The 25823-nt window shown below is 36.4% G+C and overlaps 2 protein-coding genes and 1 pseudogene across 2 annotated transcripts; all 3 read left to right on the top strand.

Annotated features, from left to right (window-relative positions):
- Positions 1–304: 304 nt before the first annotated feature.
- Positions 305–1252, top strand: LOC122482784 (olfactory receptor 8J3-like). The gene has a single exon (XM_043579081.1). It carries the CDS (start codon positions 305–307, stop codon positions 1250–1252), a length of 948 nt encoding a protein of 315 aa, XP_043435016.1.
- A 10592-nt stretch (positions 1253–11844) lies between these two features.
- On the top strand, positions 11845–12804 carry LOC122482785 (olfactory receptor 1044). Its single transcript, XM_043579082.1, has one exon. It carries the CDS (start codon positions 11845–11847, stop codon positions 12802–12804), a length of 960 nt encoding a protein of 319 aa, XP_043435017.1.
- Positions 12805–17761: 4957 nt separating this feature from the next.
- LOC122482786 lies at positions 17762–18717 on the top strand (annotated as a pseudogene).
- Positions 18718–25823: the final 7106 nt, after the last annotated feature.

Consider the following 25823-nt stretch of genomic DNA (forward strand, 5'->3'; position numbering starts at 1 on the left):
GCTTCAAATAAGATATTCAAAACTGAATAAGGATGTGAGGAAGGAAATCCTCCAATAATGAATGAAGCTGGGTCATCTATTTAATTTGCTGCACTTGCTTTTTCTCTCTTCCAAATGACTGTAGTTTATTTACTAGTCCTAGCACCTTGATTTCAATAACCGAGTTAGATTCGTACATCATTCCAGGAAATCTCACCTAAGGAATTACCCTTACTGCCTAATGAAAGTCCTAAAAAATAAATCCTTAGAGTTTGTAACCACTTCTCCTTTTCTTCTCCAAACAGATGAGTTTCCAAACCCTTACATGGCTCCAGGGAACCTCACCCTGGTGACTGAGTTCATTCTCATGGGAGTCTCAGACCGCCCAGAGCTCCAGATTCCACTCTTCTTTGTTTTCCTGGTGATCTATGGGCTGACCATGGCAGGGAATCTGGGCATCATCACCCTCACCAGTGTTGACTCTCAACTTCAAACCCCCATGTACTTCTTCCTGCGCCATTTGGCTATCATCAATCTTGGCGATTCTACTGTCATTGCCCCTAAAATGCTGATCAATTTTTTAGTACAGAAGAAAACCACCTCATACTATGAATGCGCCACCCAACTGGGAGGGTTCTTATTTTTCATTGTAGCCGAGGTGCTCACGTTAGCTGTGATGGCTTATGACCACTATGTGGCCATTTGTAACCCCCTGCTTTACATGGTGGTGGTATCTCCACAGATCTGCCTTCTGCTGGTATCCCTCACATACCTCTATGGCTTTTCCACAGGTATTGTGGTTTCATATTGTATATTTTCTCTGTCTTATTGCTCTTCCAATGTAATCAATCATTTCTTCTGTGATATTGTCCCACTGTTAACATTGTCCTGCTCTGATACTTACCTTCCAGAGACAATAGTATTTATATCTGCAGCTACAAATTTGGTCTTATCCTTGATAATAGTTGTAGTATCTTATTTCAACATTGTTTTGTCCATTCTAAGGATGCGTTCATCAGAAGGAAGGAAAAAAGCCTTTTCCACATGTGCTTCACACATGATGGCTGTCACTGTGTTCTATGGGACCCTTCTCTTCATGTATTTGCAGCCTCAAACTAACTACTCATTGGATACCGATAAAATTGCTTCCGTGTTTTATACACTGGTGATCCCCATGTTGAATCCCATGATCTACAGCCTGCGGAATAAGGATGTGAAGGCTGCCTTACAGAGATTTCTAACAATTTCATGCTATTCTTTAAAATCAGTGTAATTTTAGAGCTCTATAGGTCAATGATGAGATGGTTAAGATAGGTTACCATATGTCGGAGAAAGCAAACAGGTGGCTGACATAGGTTTACAATTAATCCCAGGAATTAAAAGGAGCTAGGATTTGGGAAGCATTGAATTAAAGAGTAAACTCAAGTTCTTGGAAGTGTGAGGTTGTTACAGGAACAAACATTGCTCACTAACTTCATACCCAATTTTAAAAGAAATATTTCAAGACACCTGAGTGGCTCAGTCAGTTGGGCGACCGACTTCGGCTCCAGTCATGATCTCACAGTTTGTGAGTTCAAGCCCCGAGTCGGTCTCTGTGATAACAGCTCAGAGCCTGGGGCCTGCTTCGGATTCTGTGTCTCCCCCTCCCCTGCTCACGCTCTGTGTCTCTCTGTCTCTCAATAATAAATAAATGTTAAAAGAAAAATTTTAAAGAAATATTTCCAGGAATTGGGAGAGACATATGTTTAAAAAAAGTAAATAAACTTGAACAAAGTAATAAAATACAGCTGAGAGAAGTAAATTGATCCTTCTTATCCTTTGGTTTCTGTTTTTGTTTTGTGCCTGGGTATGTTGGGGTATAGTGGATCACTGCATTTTGAAGAACTATAATCCGGATAGTTAAAATCCTCTTCAAAGCCAAGTGAATAAAATTGAACTGAAAAAATATATTTAAAATAAAACTCCTTACTACTGTCTGATTAAAAAAAAACATATAATACTGATGAATTTACATTCTGAACACTAAATATGATTGACATTATTTTATTTTATTTTTAATTTAAAAAAATTTTAACTTTTAATTTTTTTAATGTTTATTTATTTTTGAAAGAGAGAGACAGAGCTTGAGCAAGGGAGGGATAAAGAGAGAGGGAGACACAGAATCTGAAGCAGGGTCCAGGCTCTGAGCTGTCAGCACAGAACCCAACACAGGGCTCGAACTCCTCAGCTGTGAGATCATGACCTGAGCTTAAGTCGGACACTTAACCAACTGACCCCCCCCATGCCCCCGATTGAAATTATTTTAATGAAATTAATATAATTTATATAACTTTTCAGTGAAAGACCCAGAGGACAGTCATTGATATTTTTGTGTTGATTCATAAATTTACTGGAGGATTTTCTTTTTTCCCTACTCTCAGTCTTCTTTATTGTATATATGTCCTGTACTGTGATATCATTAGACATTCCAGGGATCATGTTTGTGAGAATTCCTTGTATCATTAGAGGGAAGTTTTTGTTGTTGTAATAGACTTTTTTTGCTATTTTTGGAGCGTTTTTGATCAGTGAGTGTACACTAATTTCTATTGTACAATTTTGAATAGAGGTAACCAGATGGTATTATGGAACTATTAAATCAGCATCACCAGAAAAAGGTCAATAAATCCATATTTTAATCAGCTCTATGGCTGATTTCGACACTTACCCTTAGGAATGAGTCTTGACAAATAGTCAAAGAACTAAACTGGAAGAGATATGGGCATCTGTCATTTCATTGCATTTTGCTTTATTGCACCTCACAGACATTCCTGTTTTTAAAAATGTTTGTGGCAACCCTGTTTTAAGCAAGTCTAGCAGCATGATTTTTCCAAAATCATTTGCTTACTTTGTGTCTCTGGCACATTTTGGTAATTCTTGTGATATTCCAAACGTTTGTTATGGTAATATGTGGCCAATGGTTATGAATTACTGAAAGTTCCGTTGATGGTTAGCATATTTTAGCAATAAAGTTTTTTAAATTAAGTTATGTACATTGTTTTTTAGACATACTGCTATTGCACACTTAATAAACTATAGTGTAAATGTAATTTTTATATGCCCTAGGAAAACAAAAAAAATTCATTTGATTTGCTTTATTGTGATACTTTATTTATAACAGTGGTGTGCAACCTAACCTTCAAAATCTTTGAGGTATGCCTATATATGGAAAATCATGTTAACCTGCTATGGGTATGTTCACATTACTTATAAATGAATTCCAGTGTTGAAGATCTTCTTCAAGTATAGGCACTAAATATTTAGGCATAAGAATTATGATATAAGAAAAGAAATGCAATCCTACAAAACAAAATTAGACTCATAGACATGCAAGAATTGTAATAGATTACCTGCCCCCCAAATCCTTTTTAAACTCTTCCCTACTAATTTCCTTCCTAATTAAGTTAAATTCTTTCTAAACTACCCAATTTAGGGAGAAGAAATATGAGGCATCCCAGAGAAATGTTGGGTTTTTTTTTAAGTTTATTTATTTTGAGAGAAAGGGAGACAGAGAGGGAGTGCAGTAGGGGGAGAGAGAGGCAGAGAGAGAATCCCAAGCCAAGGTTAAGAGTCAGATGCTTAAACAATTGAGACACCCAGGCTCCCCGAAAATGTTTTCTTTTATCAGTTATACTAACATCGTGACAAAGCCTTTAGTGGATACTTTGCATTGTCCCTTGTTTCCTTTAATTTGTTGTAAAATTATTGATGAATGGTCCTAGTTTTAGAATGGACAGCTAGAGCAGATGCTTTAGTAAGCAAGGAGACTACAAAGTCCTTTGGAATCTTCTTATTACCCTGAACTTAGGTATGGGAATGTATAGATCACCTAAATAATAGGAAAGAATAAAATTATGTAGTCTTTAATTTATTTTTTTAAGTTTATTTATTTATTTTGAGAGAGAGAGAGAGATAGAACATGAGCAGGGGAGAGGCAGAGAGAGAGAGAGAATCCCAAGCAGTTTCTGCACTGTCATCATAGGGCCCGACATGTGGCTTCAACTCTTGAACCATGAGATCATGACCTGAGCTGAAATCGAGAGTCGGATGCTTAACTGACTGAGCCACCCAGGCGTCCCATGTAGAGTCTTTTAGTATGCACCCACTGTTGATGTTAAAATATTATTGATCTAGTCTAATGTTACAAGATGGAAATCCTTAATTTACTACACTTGTCTGATCAGCCAAGTTCTGTTCACTGAGCATGGTTTTATTATACATTTATTCACAGACACTATGCCTTATAAATCTTGTTTTTGATGAGACATGAGTGAGGAAATGGATGCTTAGGAGGAGCTAAGCCATGAAATACTTATGGATACTGACAGTGATTGCTACAAGTCTGAATAGGAAGGTATGGATTGACATTAAACAGGACCATCGGGTAAATGTACATGCAGGATTCATGGAATAAAGTTTCTGGATTCCCATATAAAATGTAGGTATGGTTTTCCATGACCGTTTATAAAATGTCTTCTATCAGTTGTATTTTATTTAATTGTTTTACCTGATACAATATTTTAAGATTAAAAAAAAGAATTGAGGAATCGAATGTAATTTCTGAACTCTTTACATATTTCTTTTTATTTTTTAATATTTATTTATTTTGAGAGACAGAGAGAGACAGCACATGAATGGGGGAGGAGCAGAGAGAGAGGGAGACGCAGAATCCAAAGCAGGCTCCAGGGTCTGAGCTATCAGTACAGAGCCAGATGCGGGGTTCGAACTCAGGAACCATGAGGTCATGACCTGAGCTGTAGTCAGACACTTAACCGAGGTGCCCCATACTCTTTAAATATTTCAGAGGTGCCTGGGTGGCTCAGTCAGTTAAGTGTCTGACTTTGGTTCGGGTCATGATCTCATGGTTCCCGAGTTCGAGCCCTGCATCCGGCTCTGTGCTGACAGCTCAGAGCCTGGAGCATTCTTCGGATTCTGTGTCTCCCCATCTCTCGGCCCCTTCCCTGCTCATACTCTGTCTCTCTCTCTCTCTCTCAAAAATAAATAAACATTTAAAAAATAAACAAATATTTCTGATTCATTAGTAAGAGTGTCCTTTTAATTACATTCAGCATTAAATGCCTTGTTCAGAATCACTGCTCCTCAGGATTTTGTTAGTTTGTTTTTAAGTGTTGCACTGTACATAATGGACAAGCATCTCAATACCAAACCTCAAGTCGCAGCATTTTATAACAAGACACAAGTAGAGATGGGATATTTAGCCAATTGTACCAGATGTGTTCCCCAAACAGGGAAGAGGAAGAAAAAGGCAGTATACATTCAAAGTATTATTTAGTATCTGGAACATGTAGTTCAAACATATACAATTTCCTATCTTGATCGTTCCCTAGCTTGATCATCATTTACACAATGTAAGCAGCATGTGATTTTTAAGCCTTTGCTATATTTTCTCCTTCACAGTGTCTTTTTAATACATCATGGAAAAGAAATGTAAGTCTCCATCCCCTTCCTCATTATATCGCAGCCCAGTGTTATAGTTAACTTTTTGCTCAAAGGATAGGAGAAAATTTTAAATTCATAGCCAGTATATAAAATTCATGTATCCACACTTCATTCCCCATGCACCATTGGCAACATATTTCTTATTCATCATCTAGGTCAAAGTGACTAGGGTGGAAACTAATGCCCAGAGCTTTTACCAAATGCCCTGAGCATACAGTATTAAGGGGGAGGTCCTTAAAGGAAATAGATACTCCTCTCACAGGAAGTTATGAGAGTTTTAAAAATGTAATTCACACTTGCCCTTTAAAGCAAATCTCAAAGATTGACACTAATCATCTACTACCACAAAAATAATGTTTAAAAATTAACTAATCATAATATTTTAAGAGTTAGGAGAACCTTAGAGCAATAATACTATACTAATGGCAGAGATATAGATATGCAGTTCTTTACAAACAGGGAATCACATCAATAAACCTTCAAAGCTTTCTCGAGGTATCAATTGAACAGGGACTGTAATTTTTCTAATAATCTTGCTTGCATCATGCTGTGAGGCAAGATCTTTTGGGACAGAGACACTAATAAATACGTGCAGTCACCTGCTATTCAGACCCATTGTGTGAAGAAAGAGGAGCACCTTCTACCTGGGTAGATAAGAAGAATATATTTCAAAATGGTGGGCTTTGACTTATTGACTTATTAACAATCCTGTAGCAGCTCAAGATAAGAATTTTAAAAATTAAATAGAGTAGTGGGTGCCTGGGTGGCTCAGTCAGTTAAGCATCTGACCTCAGCTCAGGTCATGATTTCATGGTCTGTGAGTTCATGCCCCACATTGGGCTCTGTGCTGACGACAGATGGGAGCCCGGAGCCTGCTTCGGATTCTGTGTCTCCCTCTCTCTCTCTGCCCCTCCCCCACTCATGCTCTGTCTCTCTCAAATAAATAAATGTGAAAAATTTTTTTTAATTAAATAGAGTATAACATGATGGACTAGTGCATTTTGTAAAATAAAAGTAAACTGTTTTCTCTGATTTTGCATTAGATATATTTATATTTATATTTATATTTATATGTGTTTCTTTTTGGATTTAAATATATATTTATTTATACATATTTTTATTTTTAGATTATATATTTTATATGTATTTTATTTCATATATATAATTTCTTTTCAGATTAAAGAAAATAAAAATTTCAGTTCAGAATCTATAAAGAAATTTGGAAAAATCAGGCCCGTGATTTATCAGATTATAACCTATGCCAAAACTGTGTCTCTGCATTTATTATAGCTAGAGAATTCACGCAGGATTAGTGGGGAGTATATTGGACAAAGATCACCAGTGTGTCTTTAGAAATATTCCAAAGCAATGACTGTAACATAAGAATAAGAGGAAGAGATATTCAAATATAATTATTATGATATTAATCTCAAAATATTTACGAATGTTATTATTTATTCCTTTATTATCTAACATGTAGAAGAGACTGCACTAGGAAATGACAAAAACCATCATGGCTCTCAATTTTAAAATGTCTAACTAACATCTAGAAAGGGAAGATGTATGGATACAGATGGTCGTTATACACGTGGCGAGAACTATAAATGAATTATGTCTCAAGTGATTCTAGAAAAAACATATGAAATATGTTAACATGGGAAGTAGCTCTTCACAGAATAGATGATGTTTCAACAGGCATTAAGGATAAAAGAATGTTCCTTTCATCATCCATTTTTCTTGTAAAGAAGAGTACAATAAAACCTTGGATTGCAAGTAACTTGTTCTGTGAGTGTTCCACAAGATGAGCAAACATTTATAATAATTTAGTTTGATAAATGAGTGATGTCTTGCAATGCAAGCAGTACATGATGCTGAAAGTAACATGATCACGAATAAGCCAAAGGATCTTCAATCTTTCTCTCTCTCTCTCTCTCTCACTGCGGGATTGTGGGTGATCGTCTCCCATGCTTGGATGCTCAGTCTCAGGCTCTTGTGCCTGGCAGAAATCAGTGATTTTTCAGAACGTTGGATGGAGCCCACAACTGGCGCTAATGTATTTTTTGTCACTTCCAAGCACCTACGGATAGTCCTTTGCTTTTCCATACAAGACTAAGCTTGGGAATGTTTTGCTTCATTCTAGATCATTGGATAAGTTCTTTGTTAAAGTTGCAGGAAAATAAAAAGATTCCATTGAGCCAATAGATAGCAGTGGTTCCATTAGTTATAGTGAAAGTTGTCCCAGACAATAACCCTCCTGTCATTCATCTCCCTCACATCAACCAAGAAGGTTTTCAAAGGTAAATGCAGGTTAATTGTTTATTTGTCTTTATATTTTGTATTTTCTTTATTATTCTGTATTATATTACAGTATCGTAATTCATTTTTATATGAATATTTTGGAGTTTTACAACGAATGATCTGAGTTTCCATTATTTCTTACAGGGAAATTCACTTTGATAAACAAGTGCTTTAAATTACAGGCCTATTTCTGGAATGAATTATGCTTGCAAACGAAGGTTTTACTGCACTAGGAATGGCAAGAACAAAGTAGAGAAGCAAGGAAGGGCATGCTGTTATTGACAAGTGGAGACCAGTTTGATTAACTGAACCAATGGATGTCCACTGCTGGTAGAGAGAATTGAATGGAATTCCGATTATAAAAATATTAAGGGATGAGATTATAAAAGTTTACATACACTTTTAAATATAATTCATGCTTTACTTTTAATACAAAGTAAAATGGTTTGTCTGTACAAATGTCAGAATTTTGTGTGTTGTAGTGAAGCAAAACAATTGAGAAGAAAAGAGACCAGAAAATAAAGGAAATTGAGGTAAAGTTTTCTTTCCAGTCTAGTCTACTGCCTATTCTTTGGCTGCTCTGTTTTCAGACAGTAGTGCTTGGAAATGAATGGTTCTCAATATATATTATTGGAAGAGTGAATGAGTTAATTGAGATAGGCTCCTAAGGGAGTAGCAGTTGGACATAACCAAGAAAAGGGTGGAATGTGCACAGTCTTGCTTATTGATCAGGGTGGGAGGTGTTGCTTAGATCTGTTTATAGGTAAGTTGCTCATCTACTCAGATTAGTGAGATTGGTGATGGTGTGTGTTATGCTAGAGTGTAGCTTTTGGAACTGTGTTGTAACTACTAGTAAGTAGATCATGATTCCATTTTTAGAATCTTAACTGTAATATTTCAATTAATTAGAATAGAACAGATTCTGTGTTTAAAATATTTTTGGGGGGCGCCTGGGTGGCGCAGTCGGTTAAGCGTCCGACTTCAGCCAGGTCACAATCTCGCAGTCCGTGAGTTCGAGCCCCGCGTCGGGCCCTGGGCTGATGGCTCAGAACCTGGAGCCTGTTTCTGATTCTGTGTCTCCCTCTCTCTCTGCCCCTCCCGCGTTCATGCTCCGTCTGTCTCTGTCCCAAAAATAAATAAACGTTGAAAAAAAAATTTTTAATATTTTTTGTATTTATATATTTTTCTATTTTTTTAAAATTTACATCCAAATTAGTTAGCATATAGTGCAGCAATGATTTCAGGAGTATATTCGTTAGTGTCCCTTACCCCTTTACCCCATCCTCCCTCTCACAACCCCTCCAGTAACCCTCTGTTTGTTCTCTATATTTAAGAGTCTCTTATGTTTTGTCCTCCTCCCTGCTTCCCTTCCCTTATGTTCATGTGTTCTGTGTCTTAAAGTACTCATATGAGTGTAGTCGTATGATATTTGTCTTTCTCTGACTGACTAATTTCACTTAGCATAATACCCTCTAGTTCCATCCACACAGTTGCAAATGGCAAGATTTCATTCTTTTTGATTGCTGAGGAATACTCCATTGTATACATATACCACATCTTCTTTATCCATTCATCCATCAATAGACATTTGGGCTTTTCCATACTTTGGTTATCATTGATAGTGCTGCAATAAACATTGGGTGCATGTGCCCCTTCGAAATAGCACACCTGTATCCAGTGATAAATGCCTAATAGTGCAATTGCGGGGTCATAGGGTAGTTCTATTTTTAGTTTTTTGAGGAACCTCCATACTGTTTTCTAGAGTGGCTGCACCAGCTTGCATTCCCACCAGCAATTCAAAAGAGATCCTCTTTCTCCACATCCTCACCAACATCTATTGTTGCCTGAGTTGTTAATGTTAGCCATTCTGACAGGTGTGAGGTGGTATCCCATTGTGATTTTGATTTGTATTTCCCTGATGATGAGTGATGTGGAGCATTTTCTCATGTGTCAGTTGGCCATCTGGATGTCTTCTTTGGTGAAGTGTCTATTCATGTTTTTTGCCCATTTCTTCACCAGATTCTTTGTTTTTCGTGTGTTGAATTTGAGAAGTTCTTTATAGATTTTGGGTCTTAACTCTTCATCTGATATGTAGAACAGTTTCTATTCGAACACAAAAGAACATGCAAGGTAAGTGCATGCCAGGTAATGAGAGTATCATTCTGGATATATTTATTAATTTCATTGCCATCATGTAATAACTATTTATTTCTGTGGTTTGTGACATAAAAATGTTGAGTCTGAAAGCTAATAGTCTATAGAAAGATCTTTTATGAGCAGACCAATAAATAAAAATGTTATTTTATTGCCTCCCCCTCCCCCGTTTTTAGAGTGTGGTGGGAGAGGAGCAGAGGAAGAGAGAGAGAGAATGAATCTTAAGCCCTGAGCATGGAGCCCAACTCAGAGCTCAATCCACAATGCTGGGATCATGACCTGAGCCAAAATCAAGAGTTGGAAACTCAATCAACTGAGCCTCCAGGCACCCCATTATTTTCCCTTTCTCATTCCTTTCTCCTTTTAAAAAAACATTTTGCTTAGATTGACTTTCATTTTTAATATGAAAATTAGATATCTGGAATAGATGGGTTGCTAATTCTTATTTATCTCAATTTCCATCTTGCTGTAATTAGACATTAAAACTCCATGAATATTAATGTTTTAGAAAGGAACATACAATTTATTTATGATAAAATTAAAGTAAATAAGTATTTCTTAAAAGTTTTTACTTACCCCACAGTGTTTCCCAATACACATACTGATTGAAACAAACAAAAAATAACTAAAATGCATTTTTGGATAAGTTGAATAGTAGTTGTAAGAGCTACAAAAGAGCTATTAGTAAACTCTGGATAAAATTTGAAGAAACACAAGTTTTTATTAGATTTGTATATTTATTCCCTGTTTAATTTCCAGAGTGTATAAAGCAGTTTGTATGAGTTTATCTAAGAAAGATTTGTTTTCATTTCTCAGGTATAAAGATGAAACAGAGAGATAGAAGGAGAGAGAAAGAGGGAGACAGGGAGAGTGAGAGACAGTCAGAGAGAGAGGAGAGAAAGAGAGAGGGAGAAGAAAAGGAGAAGAGAAATGACATTTAACATTAACAGTATGAACACAGTTCTATAATTCTTATGCTTTCCTACAATAGATTTCCATAAACTATATTTAGATGTTCAATAGTTCAATTAGGAAAGTCAGTCAAAATGAATAAGAAAAATAAATATCCAACCTAAAGTAAGAAAATGAGGATGAATACAAAAACATAATTTAAATTTATATTTCCTTAATAAAAGGTAAAAAGAATTGAAAGAAACATAAATTGACTTATAAAGAGACATACATTTTCAAATCTCTTGGAAAGCAAATATCAGTTTATTTTCATTCGAAATATATTGTAAAATTTGTGAGGGTTCATTCCCTTGGATCATGTAGTTTCATGTTTCAGAGATAACGATGTGTGGGCAGTATGATAGAAAGCAAAATTTGAAAATGATGAGATATGGTCTCCTGAGTTAAAAACATACGAGTGTGAAACCAAACTACCTATACTCAGACCAGTTATCTGCTTTTGTTTCAGGTGTTACTACTTCAGTTTCCTCTTCCTCGTGTGTAAAGTGGGCATTACAATATGGTTTTTACATAAAGGTCTAGCAAGATAAAATGAGACCAATAAACATCTCATTGTACCCTCTCTACCCATTTTTAGTATTTGAATTGTTAATATAACTATGAAGATTATTCTGCAACCTAGAAGGGACTTTAAGTGACAAATTATTAAAGTAAGATTAAAAAATACAAACTATTTTTCTGTCAGCTTTGGGACAACAATGTGGACTATTCCATGGGTCCCATCTTTCTATAGACAATGGATTTGAGAGAAGGGAAATATGCCTTTCCCGCATATATTTCTTTCTGTTCTCCATCTCATTCCCAGAATCACATTATGCTAACAATCACTATTTTGGCAACTAAACCTCTTCACAAGACAGTAAAGTATAAAATTACTACTCATAGGAGCAGCAACTTGAATTTAACTCTTTTCTCTGCTTTCCTATGCAGAAGCCTTGGAAAGATATGGCTCAGATAAATTGCACCCACGTAAAGGATTTTATTCTCACGGGCCTCACAGATCGAAAGGAATTAAAGACGCCCTTCTTTGTGGTTTTCTTATCTATCTACCTCTTCACAGTAGTTGGTAACCTCGGCTTGATCCTAGTCATTAGAACAGACTCAAGACTCAACACACCGATGTACTTCTTTCTTAGCAACCTGGCGTTTGTTGACTTTTGCTACTCTTCTGTCATTACACCCAAAATGCTTGGGAATTTCTTGTACAAACAAAATGTTATCTCCTTCAATGCATGTGCTGCTCAATTAGGCTGTTTCCTGGCCTTCATGACCGCTGAATGCTTGCTACTGGCTTCCATGGCCTATGACAGATACGTGGCCATTTGTAACCCTCTCCTCTACCTGGTTGTCATGTCCCCAGGAATCTGCATTCAGCTTGTGGTTGTCCCCTACAGCTATAGCTTCCTGGTTGCACTATTTCATACTATCCTCACCTTTCGCCTCTCCTATTGCCACTCCAATGTCATCAATCATTTCTATTGTGATGACATGCCTCTCCTCAGGCTAACCTGCTCAGACACTCACTCCAAACAGCTATGGATCTTTGTCTGTGCTGGGATCATGTTCATTTCTTCCCTTCTGGTCGTCTTTGTCTCCTACACGTACATTATTTCTGCCATCCTGAGGATGCGCTCAGCTGAGGGCAGGCGCAAGGCTTTCTCCACATGTGGCTCTCACATGCTGGCGGTCACCATATTCTATGGGACCCTTATCTTTATGTACTTACAGCCAAGCTCAAACCATTCCCTAGACACGGATAAGATGGCCTCAGTCTTCTATACAGTGATCATTCCTATGTTGAACCCTTTGATCTACAGCCTTAGGAACAAGGAGGTGAAAGATGCTCTGAAGAAAGTCATTGTCAATAGAAACCAGGCTTTGGTGTTCATTAAATTAAGGAAGTAACTTTAGTAAATCTAAACAGGATTTTCTTCATGGTCTGCTCTTTAAAAACTATCAGAATGTCTGTTTTTAATATGCAACTTCTGCATATGTGTTCACTGTAGAATGAAATTTTCAAAATATTTTCACTTAAAATGAGATTTTAGATGTGAAAACAACTGTAAGAATTTATACCCATTCTCATTTTGTAATGGAAAATGTATTAAGAATAATTAATTTTTGGTCCATAGAGAAGTACTGATTTTCTCAATTCTCAAATAAATGAAAAAGCCTCTAATTATCTACATAACTAGTTGCAGGCAACACATGGACAAAAGTTCAGACTTTTCACCTCTCGGAAATTCCCAGTTCAGAAATCTCTGGCTACATTACCAGTATCCCACATAAAAAGCAATGATACATGGTATAAATATTCTTTTTCTGACTTGCTAATTTCTTAGAAAAAATATGACAATATAAAGCTGTTCCATATTATAATTTAGCATACTGCATTTATTAAAAAGAATAGTACTACATCCTAACTTTACTTTGTGACTGATTTAACACAACTTTCTACTGACCTGTAAGCCTGGCTTGGTCCCAAAAGACTCTTTTTGTAAAGAGCAGTAAACTGCTTTTTTTTTAAGCCTATGAGAGCTCACTATATTTTTTCCAATTATCTAAATTAAAAAATAATAATAATTAGGCAGTTCAGGGATAGCATCCCAAGGGCATCATCCATTCCATATAAATTCCATATAAATATATTTAAAATAATGGAAACATCATAAACATTTGGCCAGTAGCAAGGATCATATGATTCATAGTGGGCAAACCTTCAGTAAGTTGGTCCTTGTTAATCAAGGTATAGCTTAAAACAAAAGGAACCCATTGGACAATGTAGCCTGTGTGTGGGCTTTCACTAGCTTATCAATTAAATGAGGACAATGATACTCATTTTGGAGTCTTCTTAAGGATTAAACAACATGGAAAGCGTAACCGTCAATAATGGGTACTTGTATATCTTCCTTCCTTCTATGAACCTAAAGACCTGAGTTCTAGTTCCAGCTGTACTGATGAACTTGAGGGGGCAATATATAAATAAGGATTACCACACACAACTGATAACTGTGATATAGATACATAGATATAGATACAGATGTATAGATTATATAATATCTATATACAGATATTACATATAATATACAATAGATATAGATATAGATATGCATGCATCTGTTTCAAATAAATGCAACAATAATTTTATAATGTTTAATGACAAAGAGAATGATTTTTAGTTTGCCACTCATGCAAATCATTAAATATTTTTTTTCAGTCTAGGGCTCATATTAATGCTTAATGACAAAAAACTAGGATGTTATTAAGAGCTAGAGAGAGATCATATTTAAACTTGCCTTAGGTCAGGGTTCACTTTTGATCTTACTATACATTTTGATGGATCATAGAGATACAGGGCTACTCTGATCCAAGGTTCTCAAAAGTTTCTTCCTTATCTTTTCATGAAACACATTCATCTACTATTTGAACATTTCAGTGGCTCCCTGTTTTTTTTTTTGTTTTGTTTTACAAAACTCCTGCAGCAGACTGTGAGTCCATGTTCTATATACCAAAAGCCTATCATTAACATCTTTGACTTCACAATCTCCTGCCTTGGCAAGCTGGTGCGTTCACTGTGCCACCACTGTGCTATTAAAAAGCATGGATTGAGGGAGCTAACTAGCTCAGTCAGTAGAGCATGTAACTCTTAATCTCATGGTTGTGAGTTCGGATCCCCATGTTGGGTGTAGAGTATACTAAAACAGAACCAAACAACAAAACAAAACAAAACAAAACAAACACGGATTCTTTGTAGTCTACAAACCCAAATGTGAATAGTGGGTCTAACATTTGCTGAATGAAAAGACCTTAGACAATTTAGTATGCTTACATATGCCTCAGTTTCCTCAGCAGTTAAGAAGATGAAAAAAGTATTGATGAATCAATCTATTACCATAGGATTTTAAAAGTCAAAGGATAAAAAAAATTCAGAATAAAAACCTTTTTTAAACTGACAATATTTAGATTTCCTACTCTTCTTTTTAAAATGTTAAACATTCAGAAAACTATATAAAGTGAAGTTTAAGAACTTCAGATTAAAAGTGAAGATTTGTCATATAATTTTAATATGAGGAAAAATAGTTACCATGATTTTCACTTAGAATTTGATGATTTTGTAAATTAGTTTTGTCCTCTTTGAGGAGAAGTGTTTTTAATTTGTTAACAAATTATTCCACCGTGGCAACATATTATAATGAAATATTTCCCCCCAAAATGTGGGATTATGAAGGTATTTATAGTGGTAAATGATTAGAAACACTTCACACATCCAAATGGGCACCAGATAAACACAAATTACAGGAATAACTAATATGAAAAATTAAGTTGTCAGTCCTTAGAAACATGGAATGCATGGTAAAACGGAAACGTACATTTGAAATTGAAATCAAGTTTAATGAAGTAGTGTATAGTGCGAAATGTAAAGGATGGTCAAAATGAATAGGAAGGAAGAAAAGGCCACAATACCATCTCACAGATATAACCACTGTTAACATTGCGATATCTATGGTTTGCATAGTTTTCCTCCGTGTGTGAAGGATCTGTAGGTCATTATGTGATGTGTGTCTACAGAAATCACTTATGACTATATAACCTGTTTAGCACACTGCCCTCTTTTAACATTGTGAACACTTGTCAATATCACAGGGAGCGCCGGAGTGGCTCAGTCCGTTGAACGTCTGACTTCGGCTCAGGTCCTGATCTCACTCACAGTCGGTGGGTTTGAGCCCCGCATGGGGCTCTGTGCTGACAGCTCAGAGCCTGGAGCCTGTTTTGGATTCTGTGTCTCTCTCTCTCTGCCCCTCCCACACTGACCCTCTGTCTCTCAAAAATGAATAAATGTTAAAAAAATTTAAAAAAATAATAAATCCAGGTTTGTTTCAACTTTTGAATGGCTATCTAATATTTTACTGAGATGTGCAGTAACTGAGTAACTATCAGAGTATTGACAACTTTCATGTTTTGGGAAGTAAAAATGAAACCATTCATATACTTGCATACTTTTATTATTCCACTAATTGCCTAGCACTAAAACCATTGTATCAATCAATGGCAGGACTAATTTAAAAAATTTTGATGCTTACTATTACACTACCTTCTAGAAAGATGAACACAAATTTCACCTCCCTTGGTTGTGCAAGGCTATATTTGTTTGTTCACATCTTTACCAACCGCGGATAGTATCATCTTTTAATTTGGTCAACCAAACGAACAATTTATTGCTGGCTGATTCTTTCATATTTGGTAAAATGAACTTTTTCTCTTTGAAATTAATCAATATAAGCATATGAGTGTAAGTGGCACTTATAATTATAGATAGAAATGCATTATGAAAAGAGACTTATCATTGATTTGAGTATTTCTTTAGCATATGGTATAATATGCATGTGTTTTATTAAATGATATTTTCTATGATTTTGCTTATAATACCAACTTATTTTTGTATAACTACCACTCTCTCTTAACAGCTTGCAAAAGCTGTAATCTGAATTTATTTCCCAACTCCAGGTTCCGTGACTTTAACTTTGTAGCCTGAAGTCAGCAATAGTCGGAATATTTATACCACAGAAATCAGAAAAACAACAGATGCTATAAATCAATACTTTTTGAACGCCAGTTGGCAAACATTCACTGGTCTGGCAGAGTCCCACTCTATTTTACATTCTATAGCTTATAACACAGTTTACTATTTGTAGGGATAAATAAGTCTTCATTACATTTTAGAGAAATGTCCAGGGGCACCTGAGCGGCTCTCTTGGTTAAGCATATGACCAATTTTAGCTCAGGTCATGATCTCATGGTTTGTGAGCTTGAGCCCCACAGTTGGGCTCTACATTGGTGGTACAGAGCCTACTTGGGATTCTTTCTCTCTCTTTCTCTGTGTGTGTGTGTGTGTGTGTGTGTGTGTGTGTGTCTGTCCCCTGCTCACACTCTATCAAAGGAAGAAAGAAAGAAAGAAAGAAAGAAAGAAAGAAAGAAAGAAAGAAAATGAAAGAAAGGAAGAAAGGAAGAAAGAAAGAAAACTCCAGACTGTTCTTATAGCTTTATTTAGTAGATTTATGGGTTACCCACCATGCATTACATATCTGAATTAACTTGTAAGGCTTTTCTCCTTTCCCAAATACCATTCAACTAATAAATATGTGAAACTATGAATTTATTGAGCTCAAACGTAAACAACAGGAACATATAGGGCGAACACTGTGCGAAGTTAAATATTAAATTAAACACTAGGCTTTAAATTTATTATTTAAAATGAAATCTTAAAAACTATATTTTCACATTTATTGAAAGTTACATTTTTTATTATAGCATCATTTTCATTATATTTATAACAGAAGACTTTTCCACAATCATAATAAATATATATTTCCAATGAACTGGTACAGATACAATATCATGTACTTTATAAGTAATATTTTTACCCCTTCCTTTATTGCATTGGCTAGCACACTAAGAATAATGTCTAGTCAGATTTATAATTGTTTTCTCGGTGGAGTTGAAATGTTTAGTATTTAATCTTAATATATTACTCTGAAATGTGCTCCCATTTCTTTTATCGTTGATAAAATGATATGCCTATAATACTGGGTTTTCATTGTATATGAGATTCCACATTTTAATTCAAGACATTCGTCTTCAACAATTCCCTACATCACTAAACATGTTAGAATTTCTGCCTGGAGCGAATCTGTTGAAGTTAAAAACAGGTGGTATTGAAACCTGAGAATGGCCCACAGGACCAGTGAGGATTATCTTTCCAATCCGGTCACCATAAAATAAGTATGAGTTAAGTTCTTAATGGCAGAAGTGGAAGATTATCCAGCATGAATGTTCCACAGATAAGAATATGAAATGCTTCTACACGTATTCCATGGCTGAAAGCAATAATTCGGAAGTGACTGAATTCATCCTCTTGGGACTCACACAAAGTCCAGAGCTTTGAGCCCTTCTTTTCGGGATCTTGCTAGTGATCTACTTAATTAGTGTCATAGGTAATCTTGGGTTAATTATGCTAATTTATACCCGTTCTCAGCTTCACACACCCATGTATTCTTTTCTCAGCAATCTAGCTTTTGTTGCTTTTTGCTACACCTCCTCTGTCACCCCTAACACCCTGGTGAACTTCCTCTAAGAAATTAAGAGAATATCCTTACCTGCTTGTGCCACTCAGTTGTGTTGATTTATCATGTTTGTGGTCTGTGAAGTGTATATGCTCTCAATCATGGCGTATGATAGGTATGTAGCCATTTCTAAACCTTTACTCTATACCGTTATCATGAACAGAAGGGTCTGTATTCAAATGGTGGTCACTACACATTTGTATGGCTTTTCTGTGGGACTCCTCCAGGCAATTCTGACATTCCACTTACCTTTCTGTAATTCAAACATAATAAATCACTTCTACTGTGATGATGTTCCCTGGTTGGTCTGGCCTGCCGTAAAACCCATTATAAAGATATCAAAGAACTGATATTGTTCACACTTGCTGCTTTCAATACCCTTTTCTCTCTCTTTATCGTCCTCATCTCCTGCATAGTCATTCTATTTGCCATTCTGAGGATTAATTCAACAGAAGGCCGACAAAAGGCATTTTCTACTTGTGCCTCCCACCTGATTTCATCACTATATTTTATGGTACCGTCATCTTCATGTATATGCAGCCGAAACAAGCCATTCTCTGGATATTAACAAAATAGCTTCTGTTTTCTATGTTGTGGTAATCCCCACGATGAATCCTTTAATATACAGCCTGAGGAACCAGGAAGTCAAAATGCTTTGAAGAGAATTATAGAAAAGGTTTGCTTTACTATAAAATAAAAGACCTATGGTCTAACTGAAAGCCCTCAGAGTCGGGATGTGAAACAAAAACAAAAACAAAAGAAACAACGTTAAAGAAAACAGTTCTCGGGTGTTCTGCATTAGCATACTATTAGTAACATGCTTTCCTATAGATATAGAGTGTACAGTAATTTTCTGATTTTATTTTCTATTATTATGAAAATTATGACTCCCGAAATTATTGAAAGATAAGAAAATAAAATGAATTCAATTGCAAATAGTGGGTTAAATTTAGTTCCATAGATCATTGAAAATAAATTTCTTTTCCATAGAGGAATTTTTCCATAGAGGAACACTCCAACTCATGGCATTGGTAAAAACCACATCTATTTCAGATCACTAAAGCAATTAAAGTTATTAACATTACCTAAAAAATACACACGCACACACACACACACACACGTACGTGCACATGCATGCACACACACACACACACACACACGTACATGCACATGCATGCACACACACACGTACTCCCAGTAAGATGAATCTGAAAAAAATTGTTGGTTCTGATGACCTTACAGGGATAATGACATCAATGCTGGTGGAACACCTAAGAGACTAAAAGAGAGGGGAGGCCTGGGCAGCTAAGTCAGTTAAGTCTGACTTCAGCTAAGATCATGATCTCACCATTCCTGAGTTCGATCCCTGAGTCAGGCTCTGTGCTGACAACTTAGAGCCTGGAACCTGCTTCAGATTCTGTTATCTCCCTCTCTCTCTGCCCCCCCCCACACTCTGTCTCTCAAAAATAAAATAAAAGCATAAAAAATAATTTAAAAAAAGACTAAAAGAGCAAACTCAAATTTTTGCAAATGAGACAAGTCCTTCAGAGCAGAATAAGGTCTGTGGTTTAAATAGTAATGCTGTGCCAATGTTAACTTGCCTGTTTTTATAATAGGACCATCGTCATTTAAGAATACCCCTGCTTTTAGTAAATAGAGACAGATAAGTATATATGAAAATGAAGCATTACGTCTTCAACTGGTTATTAAACAGTTAAGGATAAAAAGTGTGGTAAAATGTTAACATTTGGGGAAATCTGGGTCAAGCATGTACAAGAATTCTTCGTAAAATGTAAGCATCTTTTCTGTAATTCTGAAATTATGTCAAAATAAAAAGTTAAAATGAAAAAAAGACCTCAGAATTTATTATTTAGTTTTAGTCTTTAGTTGGTTGGTATCTTTTAACACATTTCTCATTTTGGTGTTTCAGTTTCAGATTCTTTGTAAATCTTATAAAACTCTAACTTTGTGCCAATAATACAAACATTTTGATGGAAGTTTATTCATTTTAAGAGTGGGAAGAGAAAACTTTATTAATGACCTTCTGATTTGGAGACCTCTGTATTCTGGCCAAGAGAAAAATTACCCATTAAATTCACACACAGCTGCCACTTTTAATCAGTCGGCAACAGGCCATTGCAAAATTTTGTCACATGCAGTATGTCGAGGAAGACAAGCAAATTTCATGCTCATGAATATATTTCATGCTTCATTTTTTATAAAGTAAACTTCTTGCTCAGAAGCCATGTTGCTCAGAATATTGTAATAGTAAAGACAACACTCCCCTAACTTGCCTGTTTTATCAGAAGCATGGCGAGCAGGAAAGGGAAATCCCTAATCACAATAAGGGTCCATTCTGGTGATGACACACTGTTGTTTCTTCTATATTTGAAGTGGCTAATAGAACAAGTTTGCCGCTAGAAGCCTGGCTGGCTCCTGTGTGGACATTGTCAAACTGGACACAGAGTTTATTCTCTACTATTGACAGGTTGAGTACTGAGTGGTGCATGTACAGGAATCAGCCAAAGAGAATACAGGGTCTTTTACTGAGCCAAAGAATGACCACTATCCATCCTGCCATGGCTACCTTATTTAAGAGCGCATCGCATCAGGATGCAGGTGGCTCAGTATAACAATGGACTACATGCTCAGTATTATGTTTATAGTTGCTTGACTATGAAGCAGCTTCTCTGGTAAAAGTAACTTAAGTGACTATTCCATGAACATATATACCTCCCCGCATCGGTACATTCAGAAAAATCTCTCCCCATATCGCTTATCTAGAACTACTTGTGTGAAGTTTTTATTTTCTTACTTCCAAATCCCTGATCCTCAAGCCAAACTGTTAGCCACTACTCATGAAGTACAGTCTTACTTCTGGATATCCCTTCTGTGGGGAAAGTCAACAACCAAGTGCATTGCTTGGAATTAAGTTCTTACAGGGCGTTTCGCTTCTCCAGTGTCTTTTATGGCTACCCTTGAATAGAGCTATATAACTGTCAAAGAATGTCAAGGGTGTGAAATTTTGTCCTACTTCTAGCCAACAAGTTAGTCTTCTATAGTTCACAGATTCTGGCACAAGACCCAAGACACCAAAGTGACAGAGGACTTTACTACTCATGACTCAGCAAGCTCCATGAGTTCCATGTTTGTATCTGTTACCCTTGTCCCCCAAAGTCTCAAGCGGATGTTGTAGAGCAGCCCAGGTTGATGGTGGACACGAAGCAAGATTATGTCACTGCCAAGAAACCCTGAACTCAGGGTTTTGTATAGTGTTGTGTAATGTAAAGAAGACTGCTTAAAATATTCCCCGAAGGGAGAAATTATCTTTAATAAGTTGCACAGTAAAACAAAACTTTCCTCCCCTCAAAGAAAGACATCATTTCTATTTTCCAAAGTTATTTCATACATAAACATGCTTACACAATATTCTGGAATAAAGGGTGTCTGCTTAAAAGACAGTCAGAAACAGGGGCGCCTGGGTGACTCGGTCAGTTAAGTGTCCAACTGTGGCTCAGGTCATGATCTCATGCTTCATGAGTTCGAGTCCTGTATCAGGCTCTATGCTGACAGCTCAGAGCCTGGATGCTTTGGATTCTGTCTCCCTCTCTCTCTACCCTCCTCTGCTTACAGTCCATCTTTCTCTCTCAAAAATAAATAAACATTAAAAAGTAAAAATAAATAAAAGACAGAAACATAAGAAACGTATGAAGAATTGTCTGTCTACATCCACCCTTCATTTCTACATGGGCTTGGCTTCTGGACAATTTACCCAAGAATATGCCGTTTCATAGCCAATCTGACAGGGGTTGAAACCAAATATGTTCAAATTTCCCAATACAGTTTAATTAAGGTAACTCTCAACAGGACTCCAAGAAACAGGATAAGGTCAACCTGTGGTATTAGTCGCAACCAGACTTATCAGAATCCCAGACACAGGCAGGTGAACGAACCCCATTAATCATGGTATTTTGAGAAAAGTAGGTGTCTTTCTCCTGATGCTTCTGCAATGACTTGTCCCCTTATCCCAACACATTAATTCAGGTACAGCAGGATGTACTAGTAATTGCATGGACTCCATCTTAACCCATTTGGATAAAGTCTAAGACGAATTTATCAGCAATCGCTATTTGCTTCCACTATTTACGGCCACAAAGAAGGATGTCTTGAATTTACCAGCAGGCGGTCTAATTTACCATTTAAACAGCTAGGCCATCGCCAATAGCCCAAGAACCAGACACATAACATATATACCAAGGTTCATCAAGGGAAGTATTATTCAGAATTAGTATCTTGAGCTCTGCTTACTGAGCACAGTAACCTCATCTGTTTTCTGTTCTGCTTAGGTGCTGCTGAGGCTAAACGGCCACTGCAGCCCTGTGGACACAACCGGTTTTCAACTAAAGCACATTTAGTTAGAGAGGTTCATTAGTTTCCGTGGCGTGACTACAACAAAGTATCAACTGACCTATGAATGGTGTGCCTTTGGTCTCCTAGAGACTAGAGAGGAAGATGCACATTCTTTTAAATTAATCTTTGCAGTTGTACTGAAATATCAATCATAACCACAATTTGAGACACTAATCTCAGAAGAAAGGTTTCAATGTGACTAATTGGGAAATTCATTTTTGTCTGATGGCTTTCAAAAGCTGCTACTAAATAGAAGACCATGAACTGGATGTTTATTTTTTAAAAACATCATAAATTTACTATGAAACCAATGTGACACAAATTAAAGCAGAGATAGCAATTAATCAAACTGTTTTCCCAAAAGAGATAATTAAAATGTTCTTCTACCCTAGATTCTTTCATTAACTAATAACCTAGAAAGTGATCTACCATTTCAAGGGAAATAACTTTGTCCCTAAACCCTAAATATAAAATAATTGTCTGCTCTTGAATATATATAATTATATTGTTTTTCAATGTTTGCTAAAAATAATTTAATACCCAAAAAAAGCTTCCTGGGGGACCACACACACATAATAGAAAGTTATCTCATAATATCCAGGTAATTTTAAATTTTACTGGCTTCACAAAGATTTCTTTCAGGTGCACGGGTACACTAGACTGGACTACTTGAGGGTTTGCGGTTGAACTGAATAGCAGTGTATTGAATATTGAAAAATATCAGATCATAGGAAAAATATGTTCTATCTTAGTGAGAAAGCCTTTGGACTTATATATCTATAGCTTTTATTCACTTAATCATTGAACAGAGTTACTGATCATCTTCTTTGTATTAGATACTATAAAAGGTAGGTGATTCGCTTGGGCACAAAATACAAATATTAGTGCTTAACAATATCAGTTTCAAGTTTAGGATGTGTTACAGACATGTTAACCGTTGGTTACCATATAGTGTGGCAAGTGCTACAAAGAAGAAATCAATGGATGAAAAACCTATAGATGGGAGACACTTATTCTACCCTGAAAAGTCAGGAAAGCCTCCTAGAAGAAGAAGCACAACAGGGTACTGGAAGTTTAGTGGGAGGAAAGTCAGACAAAGGGAATGATGGCAAAGGGAAAGTGTTCTGTGCAGAGATTAGAAACGTGTATAAAATTGGGGCACCTGGGTGGCTCACTCAGTCAAGGGTCCGGCTTCCGCTCAGGTCATGATCTCATGGCTCTTGGGTTTGAGCCCCGCGGCGGACTCTGTGCTGACAGTTAAGAACCTGGAGCCTGCTTCGGATTCTGTGCCTCCCTCTCTCTCTGCCCCCCACCTCTCTCTCTCTCTCTCTCTCTCTCTCTCTCTCTCTCTCTCTCTCAAAAATAAATAGACATTTTTAAACAAGTGTATAAAACTCTGGCTTACATTCGAATAGCAATGGTGGCTTGGAATACCTGTGACATAAACACTATAGGAAGAGAACCACAAAAGATGAGCCTGATCTGAGATGTAGGAACTGGATTTTCAAGAGTTATGTCAGCCATGTGGAAGAAAGGCTTTTACCTTGAGAAGAATAGGAAGACATTGAAGAAGCACACCAGGAGAACATAAAAATGAAGTTCGTGTCTATAAAAGTTTACATACGCCAAACTGTGAGGAACAGAGAGACACAGGAAAGATTGGAGGCAAGAATAAAAATTCAGGGTCAGTTGTAACCAAATAACAAGTCATTGTGGTTGGATCAAGGAACCGATATCAGTGAAAAGATATGTAAAGTGTGTAAAGTATGAAATAGGTATCAGGGACAAATTGAATATTGGCATGGGAAATAGGAAAGCAAAGTAAAAGATAATTGGTCTGATTTGGAAAACTGAATGGATAATGGCACTGTTAGTTGAAGATGTAAAATATATACTTCAGGTCTGAGTATTAGGTTCAATGCGCAGAGATACCAAGTTATTTTCTACACGTGATACTCTTGATGACCGTCTAGAATATGTAAGTGGGAATTTCTGGGAGGCATTTAGATGTATATACAACATAGAAAATAAATGAGGGATAGAAATACCTATTTGTGCTTAAGCAATGTATAGGTGTCTACTGAGAACATAGGATTGGATAAAATCACCGAACACGAAGGTATAAAAGGGAAAGGCTCAAGGCTTTGATGAAAGCATGAATAACATGTTGTCTAAATAGAAGCAGAGACTCCAAGGTAGAAAATCAGAATGGACAAATAATAAACACAGAGACTGCTCTGTTCGGGAAACCAAAGGTGTATTCAATAGGGGTCAGTGCTACAAAGCTGCCAAGGTAAAAAGAGCTTTATTGGATTTGGGAATAGGGAAGATGATAGTAAACTTGATGAGGGGATTCCTCGGTTTAATGGAAAAGGAAGGTAGGTTATATTTGGTTAAGTCATAAATACGATTGAGAAATCAGGGGTAGATGCTTTTCCTAAGGTATATGGTTGAAAAGTGCTAAAGAGGAGAGAAAAAATAAAATAGTAACCCACATAAAGTTTCCAAGTGGATATTAATCAGAATTTAAGGGGACGAAGTGCTTTTTATATTTTACTATCTTTTACTTGTCTTGACCATCATGTGCATGCGAAGTAACCTGAGACAATGTGGTGATAAAGGAAAATCAAATTAACTTATCCTCTGCTATGCTTGAGAAAGGAGGGGGGATGATTTCAATTCTGCTAGCTAGCATGCATTCAGAGACCAGCCTGGGTTTATGGAAGTGTTCTGTAACACTTAGTTGTTCTAAAAGTTGCTTCACTTCTATTCACCTTGGGCCATTTAGATACCTGAAGAAGGAAGGTAAAATAATGTCTCCGAATCATTGAAAGCTGTTTGAAATTTGGAAAACTATTCTCTTGAAATTTGGCCAATTATTCTCTGGTGTGCATTTTGCCAAAAGACAAAGCCAGAAAAATCACAGTCCTATATTTCCTTGAAATCAATATTATGGGTGTATTGGAAAAAAAAGACAATGGATATAAGTAAAAAGAAGAAAATTTAAAGATTATACCAAACAGGATGCCTATAAATAATAGTATTCATATTTTGTTTCTTTCATTTTATATGTTCTGCACTTGATTTTGGTAATTTTTAATATTCTTATAAAATAAAGAATTTGTAATAATTTCATGAGATAAACTTACAACTTAAATCATTTTTATATATGCTGCCAAAGCCACTTACATTCTTTTTTTTTAATGTTTATTTATTTTTGAGAGAGAGAAAGACAGAACATGCATGGGAGAGAGGTAGAGAGAGGGAGACACAGAATCTGTAGCAGGCTCCAGGCTGTGAGCTGTCAGCACAGAGCCCAACACGGAGCTCAAACCCACAAACCAGGAGATCATGACCTGAGCCGAGGTCGGATGCTCAACCAACTGAGCCACC

The sequence above is a fragment of the Prionailurus bengalensis genome, chromosome D1 (assembly GCF_016509475.1).
Source record: "Prionailurus bengalensis isolate Pbe53 chromosome D1, Fcat_Pben_1.1_paternal_pri, whole genome shotgun sequence".
Taxonomy (NCBI): domain Eukaryota; kingdom Metazoa; phylum Chordata; class Mammalia; order Carnivora; family Felidae; genus Prionailurus; species Prionailurus bengalensis.

Excerpts from the sequence above, each read along its gene's own strand:
- LOC122482785 (XM_043579082.1), top strand. The coding sequence starts at position 11,845 with ATGGCTCAGATAAATTGCACCCACGTAAAGGATTTTATTCTCACGGGC.
- LOC122482784 (XM_043579081.1), top strand. The coding sequence starts at position 305 with ATGGCTCCAGGGAACCTCACCCTGGTGACTGAGTTCATTCTCATGGGA.